Below are 13,592 nucleotides of genomic sequence, written 5' to 3'. Positions count from 1 at the left end.
TCCAAATACCTAGAAGAAGAAAAAGCGCTATAAAACGTTTCATTACATTGCGGTTTAGCGTTCCGCAACACTCTGTAGTCTGTGGTGCGTTGCTGGTTATTTTATCCTTCTTCTAATGACATTAGAGGCAGATAGAGCTGTGACAAGCATAATGACCTACAGCCGTTATCAACAGAGTTCACTTGGAAGGCGTATACATAGAATGAATTGCCTTACTGCATTAACTCTTTTGGCTAAATAAAAAGCTACTAGGAAACGTGAATTAATGCGCATTTGGTCAGGGTGACCTGACCAAATGCGCATAGAAAGGTGTGTTATAGATCTGTCATTCTCATTGAAAGCAAGTATAAGATATGTTCTATGTGCGCAATTTCTATGCTTCCCATTCTTAACTGTAATTTTTGGCTCTTTTATTTTGGGTTTTGTACACCAGCTTCAAACAGCTGAAAATACTACATTTTTGGTTATGGGAAATATATTTCACAGCAGTTTAGATGGTACAATGATTCTCTATACACTTGCTTGTTTAGAAAGACTTGCTTGTTTAGTCACATAAACAGAAATTTGGCCAATTATTAGAATTTTAGCAACCAGGAAATGGCAGAGTGCATCTCTAATTGTTAACAATTGAATTCGCGGAGCCTTGGCTGATCCTAGATCTGTGCTCAACTTAAGGGAAAATTCTACCTCTGCAGTGATTGAGCAGAGTGACTCAACAGAGTTCACTTGGAAGGCATATACATATAATGAATTGTCTCGCTGCATTAACTCTTTTGGCTAAATAAAAATCTACTTGGAAACGTGAATGAATAATTCACATTTTCCTCCATCTTTTAGGGTTGCCTCTTCTTGTATTTTTACGTCCAGAGCCGGAGCTTCTTTGGATGTGAGTAATTACCTCACGTAACTGCAACAGTGGGAGGCTTGAGGTGTTACGGCAGCGTAACTCAAACAGCATCAATAATGTAGCACAGCTCCTGATCAAATAAAACTGATCAACCATTCGCTACTCTCTGTCTTTCGCAGGAATTCATTTTCCACTCCATGACCTCTGTGTCTTTTCGAACGTGAGGAATAACTGTAGGTGAGCGTTATATTGCCTCCTTGCTGAAAGCCACTGAGCTTATCTTCATGTATCACACCATACAAGGAGTAGCCAAAATATTTCTCTCTCACGTAAGCAGAATCTTCCCTCAATGATCTGTACGTATAGGATACTCCACTCTGTCTTCAGAGAGACAAATGACTGAAAAGGGTACATTAGGCTCCTCGCAAAAGGCTGAGTTTAAAGCTGCAATATAATATACAGTATAATAATAATAATAATATTTGCCATTAAGCAGATGCTTTTATCCAAAGTGACTGACAGTCATGCGTGCGTACGTTTTACGTATGGGCGACCCCACCAAATGTACAAAGAAATTAGTGGGATAGATCTGTCATTCTCATTGAAAGCATGTCTAAGAAGCGGTAGATCTGTTCTATGTGCGCTATTTCTAGGCTTCCCATTCTTAACTTACATTTTTTTACCTCTTTTACTTGGGGTTTTGTACACCAGCTTCAAACAGCTGAAAATACAATATTTTTGGTAATGGAAATATATATTTCACAGCGGATTAGATGGCACAATGATTCTCTACACTAGACTTGCTTGTTTAGTCACAAACTGAAATTAGGCCAATTATTAGAATTTTATCAACCAGGAAACGGAGGAGCGATTTCTACATAGTGCATCTTTAATTGTTAACGCTTGAATTCGGGAGCCTTAGCTGATCCTAGATCTGTGCTACCTCTGCAGTGATTGAGCAGCGTGACTCAAACAGCAGGCATTTGTTTCAGCTGCTCCTAATCCCGCACCCACACCACCCACCACCAACCTCCCATATTCACATATCGCAGATCACAGGAACCACAAAGGCGAGCGTCGAGTCCCCTCTCTCTACCCTATCATTTGCACCGTAGACTAATGACAGCATCTACGCCACCGAGAAAAGGCAACATTCTGTCACACATGTACTCTTGGGGCCTGTTAGTGACTTGGTCTGTTTCACAGCCCACGTGGCTCTCCTCCTCACTGCTCCACTCAGCCCAGGATCTGACACTAGCTAGAGAGACAGAGTAATATGAAGCTTTGTCAAGCCCGGAGAGAGAAAGTGTTTGGCCGTTCAGCGAGGAAAAAAGCCACTGTCGCTGAAAGACGATACAGAACAACTATTGATTACAAAGGGAGAGAAATGGGGGCCACTGCGGGGACCGGCATGTGATCTCTGGATCGCTTCTCGTGTTAAATTACGCCCCAAATGCTGTGTGTTTTTCATTTGAAGTCCAACCTTGTAGTTAAAGGGGAGAAAGTGGGTGCCAGATTCAATGTGTAATGCAATACCAGAACAGGGAGCATTGCTTACAGGAGAGCTTAAATGCTACGTGGTAGAAATTCAACCCCAGGCGTCTGCATGCAGTTCTACAGTATATGGCTTGCATCTATTAGGAGAGGATAAGAGTAAAGTTTGTGGTTAACCAGACATCATCTGCATCAGCTAGTCACTTGTATGGCTCGACTACAAGGATCTAGTCTATTATATCCAATTATGCGTTTCACCCTTTGGCCTTTAAGTGAGACCAGCAACCGCTTTGATTGGGACATATTGGTCACATGACTGACCGTGGAGGGAATTGTGTGCGCTGTTGACGATCACAGGGCCCGGTTGTCCATGGTTACCACTGTTGAACGTACACATCGATGTGTAGGTTGTGTGTACTGGGAAGGTGGTGGGAGGGCGGTCTTGGCAGATGGGTGGGTCTGCCACGCCCTGCGGGTATAAGGGCCAGCCAAGGGCTACCAGGGACCTTGCCCATCATCACGCACCACTGGGGTTTAATGGCATGAGGAAAGATCTCCTCAAAATAAACGAGCCCATCTCCTCCCCATGTGTGCCTAGCCTGGGGCCCACGAGGAAAGGGTCTGTGAACTCCTACTGTGCATTATATTCATTGTGTACATTATATGCAATGTACAGAAGGGGACCAATTTGTGGTGGTTGGGTTTTAGTAACCATAGTGTGAACAAACTAAAACATCTAGAACAAGATCAGAAACAGATCAGAAGATCAGAAACAACTTTGTGATACCGGAGTGAAAGTGGTTGTCTAGCTGTTTCAAACCTGTTAATATTCAGGTCAGGATTCATCTAAATGTGCAATGCTTCAGGTCTTCTTATAAATAATATATACTATCACTAAAAAGGCCTAAAAGTGAGAAGACATAATGTATCCCACAACCACCCACCTACTCTCCCGAACCCTCCCCTGAATGACCTCTATAACCCTGTGTATCACTGCAGTGGTCTGCCAGGCAGTCATGTCTCTGTGTGGGAGGGAGAACGTTCAGCTGTGAACGTCACGGCTGATGTGAACTTTAGGAACATCAACATCTCACGTAGTTTGAAACCAAACATAATGTACTGGCGGCCTTGTCAGAAGGACTTTCTTCCACCAAGCCTGTTTCATTTAACAGCAGGACTCTCTTCATCTCCTTCTTATGTCCACCTTTAATCCCATCACACACAAAGTCCAGTCATAAAAGATTCCCTTTCTGTGACAAAGTGTTCTTTGGATGTGAGTAATTACCTCACGTAACTGCAACAGTGGGAGGCTTGAGGTGTTACGGCAGCGTAACTCAAACAGCATCAATAATGTAGCACAGCTCCTGATCAAATAAAACTGATCAGCCATTCGCTACTATCTGTCTTTTACAGGAATTTGTTTTCTAGCCTGGTTTATTAACTCTAAGTAACTCTAATTCACTCCATTACCACACTTATCCAAAGTGTTTAAGCCCCGAAATGATCTTTCATAATGTTTCAGGTTGAAAAACATCTTCTGACTTTGCTGACACTTCCCAGAGAAGCTGGCCACTAAGAGCTTACGAGTGTAAATCTGCAAGTAATCAAGGCTTCTACTCCTTTCCATCCCTGCCTTACCCCTATTGATTTAATGCCCCCCCCCTCCAACTCCCAGAGTGTACATACACATACATCAATGAGAAAACTTTTTTGAAAAGCAATGAATTAAAAAACATGTGTTATAATTCTATAACAAAGGGATAGGACATTTAAGGCCTAAGGCTCGAAGCCAGTCTTCTTGACTATATCCACCCGCATGGCTATAGCCATGGCAACACGTCACCATCATAGCCATACAGTCGGAGGGTTTTTCACCACCAAAACCACACTTCATCAGGCCCGCCTGCTTTCCCTCCAAAAAACATATCATCTCTGACGTAGTACTCTGGTGTGGTTGAAAGTCCCCTCGCCTCCAAACCATCTCAAATTACCCATCGTAAACACTCCCTTCCCTACTCCCTCAGTCGCCAAACTACTAACAAGAACGCTCACTTACTTGCCCTCTCACTCGCTAAATACTCATAAAGTACATTTGATACTACTAAACCAATACTTACTAAACCAATACTTACTAAACCAATACTCCTAAACCAATACTCCTAAACCAATACTCCTAAACCAATACTTACTAAACCAATATTCCTAAACCAATACTTACTAAACGAATACTCCTAAACTAATACTTACTAAACCAATACTTACTGAATCAATAGTCCTAAACCAATACTCCTAAACCAATACTCCTAAACCAATACTCCTAAACTAATACTTACTAAACCAATATTCCTGAACCAATACTTACTAAACGAATACTCCTAAACTAATACTTACTAAACCAATACTTACTGAATCAATAGTCCTAAACCAATATTTACTAAACCAATACTTACTAAACCAACACTTACTCATCACTCCAAAAAAGTATTACATCCGAGTGTCTAGTTATAATGGTTTCAATGCGGTCAAGTCGACCGTATTCAATGATGGTTATCAACAACTCTACTGGGGGCACAAAAACTCAGTCTGGGCATCATTTTTCTATAATGAACCGAAACCTTACCAGGGCCACAACAATGGGTTAAGGAGGAGCAGGCGACACATAACATAGATCCTCTGTAACTGAGACCAGATCTGGCACTTCAAAGACAGTGTTGGGTGTGAGAGGAATCCCTTCTGTAAGAACATGAGCTGATGAGTATTGTGGTTTTGTCACGTTCTGACCATAGATCTTTTGTGTTTTCCTTGTTTTAGTGTTGGTCAGGACGTGAGCTGGGTGGGCATTCTATGTTGTGTGTCTGGTTTGTCTATTTCTATGTTTGGCCTGATATGGTTCTCAATCAGAGGCAGGTGTTCGTCATTGTCTCTGATTGGGAACCATATTTAGGTAGCCTGTTTGGTGTTGGGTTTTGTGCGTGATTGTTTCTTGTCTTTGTGTCTATGCACCAGATATGACTGTGTTCGGGTTTCACATTTATTGTCTTGTAGTTAGTTCATGTTAAGTGTCTCTTATTAAAGAACATGAACTCTAACCACGCTGCATTTTGGTCCGCCTCTCCTTCCCAGGAAGAAAGCCGTTACAGGTTTCTCTAATGGGAATTTTGCTGTTTGGCTTTTATCGGCAGCATTCACCAAACCCCCTCTCCTAAAAATGAACAACTAGGCTTCTGATTATATTGTCACACCAAAAAAGGGATAGAAACTTTTCCAAAACGTCTGAACAAAACATACCGTTTGAAAGGCCTTGCAAAAGCCGCACGTTCTTGAAATTCATAGCATACTTAGGCAGCAACCCTATAGATTCATGCACTTATCGAAAGGCAGCTACAACCGTCACACTCATCAATAAGCAGCTGCAACGGCCACACTCATCAATAGACAGCTGCAACGGTCACACTCATCAATAGGCAGCTTCAACCTTCACACTCATCAATAGGCAGCTGCAACCGTCACACTCATCAATAGGCAGCTTCAACCGTCACACTCATCAATAGGCAGCTTCAACGGTCACTCATCAATAGGCAGCTTCAACGGTCACTCATCAATAGGCAGCTTCAACCGTCACACTCATCAATAGGCAGCTTCAACCGTCACACTCATCAATAGGCAGCTTCAACCTTCACACTCATCAATAGGCAGCTTCAACCTTCACACTCATCGATAGGCAGCTTCAACCGTCACACTCATCAATAGGCAGCTTTAACCGTCACACTCATCAATAGGCAGCTTTAACCGTCACTCATCAATAGGCAGCTGCAACGATCACTCATCAATAGGCAGCTTCAACGGTCACTCATCAATAGGCAGCTTCAACCATCACACTCATCAATAGGCAGCTGCAACGATCACTCATCAATAGGCAGCTGCAACGATCACTCATCAATAGGCAGCTTCAATCGTCACACTCATCAATAGGCAGCTTTAACCGTCACACTCATCAATAGGCAGCTGCAACGATCACTCATCAATAGGCAGCTGCAACGATCACTCATCAATAGGCAGCTTCAACGGTCACTCATCAATAGGCAGCTTCAACCATCACACTCATCAATAGGCAGCTTCAACCGTCACACTCATCAATAGGCAGCTTCAACCATCACACTCATCAACAGGCAGCTTCAACGGTCACTCATCAATAGGCAGCTTCAACGGTCACTCATCAATAGGCAGCTTCAACCATCACACTCATCAATAGGCAGCTTCAACCATCACACTCATCAATAGGCAGCTTCAACCATCACACTCATCAACAGGCAGCTTCAACGGTCACTCATCAATAGGCAGCTTCAACGGTCACTCATCAATAGGCAGCTTCAACCATCACACTCATCAATAGGCAGCTTCAACCATCACACTCATCATTAGGCATCTTCAACCTTCACACTCATCGATAGACAGCTGCAACCGTCACACTCATCAATAGGCAGCTTCAACCTTCACACTCATCGATAGGCAGCTTCAACCGTCACACTCATCGATAGGCAGCTTCAACCTTCACACTCATCGATAGGCAGCTTCAACCTTCACACTCATCGATAGGCAGCTTCAACCGTCACACTCATCGATAGGCAGCTTCAACCGTCACACTCATCGATAGGCAGCTTCAACCGTCACACTCATCGATAGGCAGCTTCAACCGTCACACTCATCAATAGACAGCTGCAACCGTCACTCATCAATAGGCAGCTGCAACCGTCACACTCATTGATAGGCAGCTTCAACCTTCACACTCATCGATAGGCAGCTTCAACCTTCACACTCATCGATAGGCAGCTTCAACCGTCACACTCATCGATAGGCAGCTTCAACCGTCACACTCATCGATAGGCAGCTTCAACCGTCACACTCATCGATAGGCAGCTTCAACCGTCACACTCATCGATAGGCAGCTTCAACCGTCACACTCATCGATAGGCAGCTTCAACCGTCACACTCATCGATAGGCAGCTTCAACCGTCACACTCATCGATAGGCAGCTTCAACCGTCACACTCATCGATAGGCAGCTGCAACCGTCACACTCATCGATAGGCAGCTTCAACCGTCACACTCATCGATAGGCAGCTTCAACCGTCACACTCCTGACTCTTAGTGCCATTAAGGCTATTGAACGCCTTTTCCAAACAACCAGTTGAGGCATATCAATGGCAAATGTATCCTGCTTTACAAAGCAACAAAGAAGCAAACCCGGTAGTCTAACTGTACAAAGTTATAGAGCGAACACCAAGTTCATACATCCCTGTTTTGATGAAAATAACTCTCCTGCCCTTTGCGTTTTTCAATGGGCGCTGATACATTTAAAGTAAATCTCACCCACCGACACAACAATGCCCTCACGAAACACCACTTCCTTCCCTGACTGGGCTACGATGGACATAAGTCCGACTGTTGGCACTTTTAAGAGGGAGTGAGAGTAGGAGTTCCCTAGTGTTGGAGTTGATTCCGTGACAAAGCTCCCGTTGATTCCAGGAGCTCCATAGTAAGCAACGTTGAGTCATTAATTGCGCAATTAAAAGCCCAACTGTGCTGGGAGATGACTAAGCGTGTGGCCCATCGATGCCTCTGTTGTTCCCTGAGACAGCGCTTCAATCAATCATTGAGGCTGACTTAACTCATTGGAGCCTACACCAATAAGGGCAGTGTCATGAGGCAACGATAGAACAGTTAGAGAGGGCTTCCGACATACAATATGGATCAGAATTTCCAAATGCATGTGGATATGCATATGGAAACCATTTCTGTCACAGTTAAGCCACACCAAACTACTCCCTGCCATCACCCGACTCCCCACAGATTGAATTGTTTTGCTCCTCTGAAAGAAGCGTGGGGGATGATTTTGTTGCAAGTCCCTAAGGACCTACAATGCATTTCTGGGTTACGTGGTGGTGGTGGTGGTGGTGGGGGTGGGGGTGGGGGGGGGGGGGGGGACTGACGCGATTGGGATCACAGATGTGTGGTGATACATCACTAGGAATACTAAAAGTCACTTAGACATTCCATTTCAGGATGCTTCCTGAAGACGCTTAATTTGTCTGTAGAGAACAATTCGCACTTGTACCTTTGGTGTCAATAGGACTTCCTCTACTATCGTATTCCTCAGACACATACCACTTGATCAGTCTGTTAGTGATGCCAGCTCAGCTGTCAATGTTGTTTGTTAAAGGAAAATACTACTCAAAAACTATCTTTTGGTATTGGTTGAATTAGTCCCCTGTTGATACAGTCCCAAGATGTGTTGCATGTCAGCGATCAAGTTTTCTAGATCTAGAACTTTCAAAATACAGGAAGTGCCACAGTATGATGCGTTTTGCAAGAGCTTTCAGGGGAGAGTTCATAGTTCACAACAAATGAATTTCCTAATCTATAAACTCAGCTCTCAGGCTGTCAATCTTCTCCTGTTGAGACATCACCCTGCCTCCTTATTGTACTGGAAGGCCTTCCTCATAAGTGACAACAGAATAAAAACTCAACATACAACTGTATTTTTTATGTTCTGTCCCTGATCTAGTTTGTAGGGAAACCATTCAGCTTGGCTCCTGAACAACAGAATACTCACAATACTAATTGAGCTCAATTTTCCCTTGTAGAAGAATGATTGGCTCGCGTTCTTCCCCCATGCCAGAAAAGCTCCAGTCTTTTCAAACACATGGCTTTTTATTGATATTCCCATTGGCTGACATAGGGCCAGCCCTGTGCCCAGGAAAAACATTTGACGTGATTGAGAAAACAGAGACGCACCAAGAACATCCCATTGAGCTAGAACCACCATGTGATTTCCACCTCCTCCTCTTCAGCCTCCAGATCGCTCCTGTACAGAACTGAACAGCAGCACAGTGTCAAGAAGACATACAAAGACTGTCTTCTCAAGAATGCAGACTTGACAGATGTGCTTGCTTGCTTTCAGCCCTGTCCTAACAAACACAAATGCAGCTCTCTCCACTAACAATCGGGAGAGAGACCAGGGAGCATTCGACTCTTGACCTCTGTCAAAGGAAGCCGTTTGATAGATGACTATGGAGGTCAGGATTCTGATTGGTATTCAGCTTTCCCCGTACATGAGCAGTGGGCCTGAACACAGTCGGTCTCTCTCTCCTTCTCTCCTCGCTCTCTCTTTCACTCTTCCCGTCTCTCTCTCTCTCCCAGGGATGTAAATTATCACAGTGACATTGATAGATACAGAGGGTCACCAGTGCTGAACTTACACTGAGTGGACTCACAGGGAGTTGTGGCTAGGACACTGACAGTTAGTCATGAACTCATGAGAGGGCCATGATGGCTTTCTTCACTCCACTGTGACATGGTCAGATACAGGTAGTGTAATAGAAAGCAGTCATAGTAGAGGGCTTCAGTAGGGGCTTCAGTAGAGGGCTTCGTTTGTACATTCAGAATTGTGCAATTATATAGACAGTCACTCATATCCTGGAAAAGTGTACGGCAATGTGAGAGTAACTGGACTGACAGACAGACAAATAGACAGACAGACTACCCTCCAACACATTCTCTCTTTCTCTCTCCGTCATTTATTAACACACACACACGCACGCACGCACTCACGCACACACACACACACACACACACACACACACACACACACACACACACACACACACACACACACACACACACACACACACACACACACACACACACACACACACACACACACACACACACACACACACACAGAGGGATACTCCATTACTCCATTACTAACAGAGTAGGCCGTGCAACCCGCTGCACATAGGGTTCAACGAGCAGTACTGACAACCAGTGAAGGGTCTGTGACCCCAAGGAGGTGTTAGTAAAGCTAACCAGAGCCCCCAACTGCTCCTAACTCTCTAGTGGTGAGTCGCCGGCCAGGGACAAAACCTGTTGGTATGATGTGTATAAACTTGGAACAATGATTTATCTGTGTGAGCTGTAATAGAGAGAAATGGATTTGTTCTGGGGATTTTACACTGAATTCCCGGAGCCCAGCTATTTTGTGCCCATATACAGATGTAGGGCTTTAATTTGACCAGTTTCTCACAGCAGGAAAATAATCCTGCAGCAACAGGGAATGTGAATTATTGTGTTGATTATAATTAATGGACATTTTTGTAGTTTATAAATGTTTAGTCAGGGCAAATCAAGTCTGACATTTGAAAGTGGAAATTACTAAATTTAGAAGCCTTTTTAAACTTTGAATAGACTACACATTTTAGTTTGCCTTTCCTGCTGTGAATGACATTTCCTGCAACAACAGGGTGATCAAATTAAGATCCTACATCTGTAGGAGTCCTGCTGCTTTTAGTTCACCCAGTAGCAAGGGTCCCATGATGAGCCACAAAGATACATTGATTTAATCAAGAAACAGTGAGAAAAAAAAACTTAAGACTAGTGTGTCGTTTTTTTAAATCTTAAAGTAGGCAAGTCAGTTAAGAACAAATTCTTATTCAGAATGAGGGCCTAGGGACAGTGGGTTAACTGCCTTGTTCAGGGGCAGAACAACATATGTTTACCTTGTCAGCTCAGTGATTCGATCAAGCAACCTTTCAGTTACTGGCCCAACGCTCTAACCACTAGGCTACCTGCTGCCCCAGTATGTCATTGAAGGCTTGCTCATCTTAAAGTACAGTATAGGCTGCAATCGTTTTTTCAGCCTAATTACAATTCTGATAATGATTATTGCAATTTCTCATCACAATCCCCAATGCCTAAAACTAAAGTTGGACTATTTAACCCTACACTCAATTGTGGATGGATGTCCAAATTGGAGTCTCAAACGTTCTGCAATCCAAATGAATTGTTCTCTCCGCTTGCTTTCTGGATAATAGCGTTCCAATGAGTCCTGGAAAGCATGGGCTACTCCAGGATTGTGTCAACATATTTAGCCATGCAAGCGTGCTGCACTCGACAAATATATTCTAATTATAACATGTCTTTCCATTTAAATGTGATATTTTCCCCGGAGAGAGCAGCATTATTACAACCGGGCAAGAAGCGTGTCAGTATCCCTCTCCTCCTGTCAGGGATGTGCTCTGACAACACAAAGAAGCTCCCGTCCCCGTTTCTTCACTCTGTCACAGAATGACAGAGGCTGCATGTCCTGGTTACTCCGACATTAGAGAAAGGAAGGAACCATGCATGTATAATAATAAACGTATAACCTACATATCCCCGTTGTTGTTATTGTGTCACTTCATGCGTCATTGTAGGCGACAGTATATTGATTTTAATAACAATGGAATACCAAGTAACCCCTCTATAGCCTATTTGGGTAGCTTGTTTGTTCAATGCAACAGGAGAACGCATTTGCATTAAACAAAGTAGAATCGCATTTACATTAAACAAAGTGACCTTTCTGAGGGGAGTGAACCATGACTCGATCTCTAATGCTCTCATGGGATAACACAAATAAGCATGAATAGACAATGGAACATGCAAACACGCAGCGAACCTCGAGAAACTGCTTGCACCCGAGGGGTTTTTGAGACTGTAAAGATGACAGACAAGTGGAGCTGATGATGTTGCCATAGGTACGGCTCTAGGGGAGGTCATACCTGTCATCGTAGCAGAAATCCGCGTTCAGTGTGTTGAGATAGAGGACCAATGCCACCGCGCTACACACCAACTCTGTAATCATGTCTTAAAAAGAGAATAGGGTGGGGGAAAGTAAAGAAAAATACTAGATGCGAATTTCCGTTTCTGTATTGTCTCCTCTCCTCATTTGGCCGCTCCGTAACACTAAGAGACCCAATCCCATGTACAAGCAAAGTGTCTGAAAGTTTGCGCGATCCACGCCATATTCCTTTTAACCCATTTTGCGCCGTGTCGGGTCAGGGCTATTTTGAGACGAAACTAGGGCGTCATGCCTCCTGGTTAGCGTACAGCTGAGTGCATTTCGCTGTTCTCTGTGCTTGCATCCTCATCCGCGCCACAGATACTCACTGGTAGGAGCCGCGTGTGGTTTTAGAGACGGTGAGCATGTGCAAAGCCCCTCCTCCGCTCTCAATGGTCGAGCTCGTAGCATTGAGAGAGGTGATAGGTGCTTAAATACGTAGGCTATTTATTTAACGCACTCTTGCCTCACGAATCATATATTCAGTGCACTACCCTGCCTAAATAAACCAGCCCACTGTCATATAAAGATACCATAGCTGCCAGTTTGTAAAATAGGAATACCTTTTTTTTGTCTAACTATGTATTCAAAAACAATGCAATGTCATGTTTTTATTAAAATGATTGACTGTGAGTTTTATTGAATATGTTTAAGCAAATATAGCCTATATATGTGATTTATATATAGCCTAAGCTGTAGCATGCATGTATGGCTCTTTTAACTAATGACAGTCATGCCTTATCCCCACAACAGACAAAGCCGCACTCTGTTGATGTCTGGCCTCCTGCAACCCCCTTTAATGGTGAAGTGTGTTCAAAAGTCTAGAGTGTTGATTCTGCTCAATGTAAATGGACCCACTATATTAAATGATCCTGTTTTACTGTATGTTTATGCATAGCATTGATTAATTGGTTATACAGTGGCGCCTGTGGAGCTACAAGAGAGAGGGAGGAACCCTAGAGAGAGCGGGAGAGAGACAGATTGGGAGAAAAGGGAAAGAGGGAGGGAGGTAGAGAGAGGTAAATATAAGGTGAAGAGCACGAGAGAGAGAGAGAGAGAGCTATGAGCGATAAAGAGGGAGCTAAAGGGGGACAGAAAAAGAGTGGTAGATGAATAGATGGAGAGGTGATGATTAATGAACTGTAGTAACACCCTGCGGCGAGGAGGAGGATCAATATTGTGAGGCGTTGTTGTTGTATATGATTCATCCTGGCGAGCATGTGGCTTGAAAACCATGCTGCAAATGGCGAGGCCCCACTGGGCACCAGCTGGGCCCGGGCCTGTTCTCCTGTCGGAACTCTGTGAGTGCAAATCCACCACAGCCCAGGAAAGAGAGAGGGAAGAACGAAAGAGAGGGAAAACAGATGGCACGAGACGGAGGGGAGACTGTAAGGACCGTAATAGTTAAAGAGAGAGGGTTAGAGAGAGAGAGAGGGAGGGAGAGAGAGAGAGAGGGAGAGAGAGAGGGAGAGAGAGAGAGAGAGAGAGAGAGAGAGAGAGGGTTTCTAACCCTCTCATCCATTGACCCTGATCCTGAACATGACCCCCAACCACCCCTGACCACAACAGAACCTTTACGGTTGAACCTTTAGCC

At 44.0% G+C, this 13,592-nt stretch overlaps 1 protein-coding gene across 1 annotated transcript in view; it reads right to left on the bottom strand.

The window, feature by feature from the left end:
- The window catches only part of LOC139392501 (protein O-mannosyl-transferase TMTC2-like), a 102,328-nt gene extending 89,997 nt beyond the window's left edge, over nt 1-12,331 (bottom strand). The window contains exon 1 of the mRNA XM_071140501.1: nt 11,940-12,331. Coding sequence (XP_070996602.1) covers nt 11,940-12,022 — 83 coding nt within the window. The 5' untranslated portion in view covers nt 12,023-12,331. The remainder of the gene's footprint in view (nt 1-11,939) is intronic.
- Nucleotides 12,332-13,592: the final 1,261 nt, after the last annotated feature.

The sequence above is a fragment of the Oncorhynchus clarkii genome, chromosome 33 (assembly GCF_045791955.1).
Source record: "Oncorhynchus clarkii lewisi isolate Uvic-CL-2024 chromosome 33, UVic_Ocla_1.0, whole genome shotgun sequence".
Taxonomy (NCBI): Eukaryota; Metazoa; Chordata; class Actinopteri; order Salmoniformes; family Salmonidae; genus Oncorhynchus; species Oncorhynchus clarkii.
The sequence above is the reverse complement of the archived record's forward strand: the minus strand, read 5'-3'. Positions and strand labels throughout refer to the sequence as shown.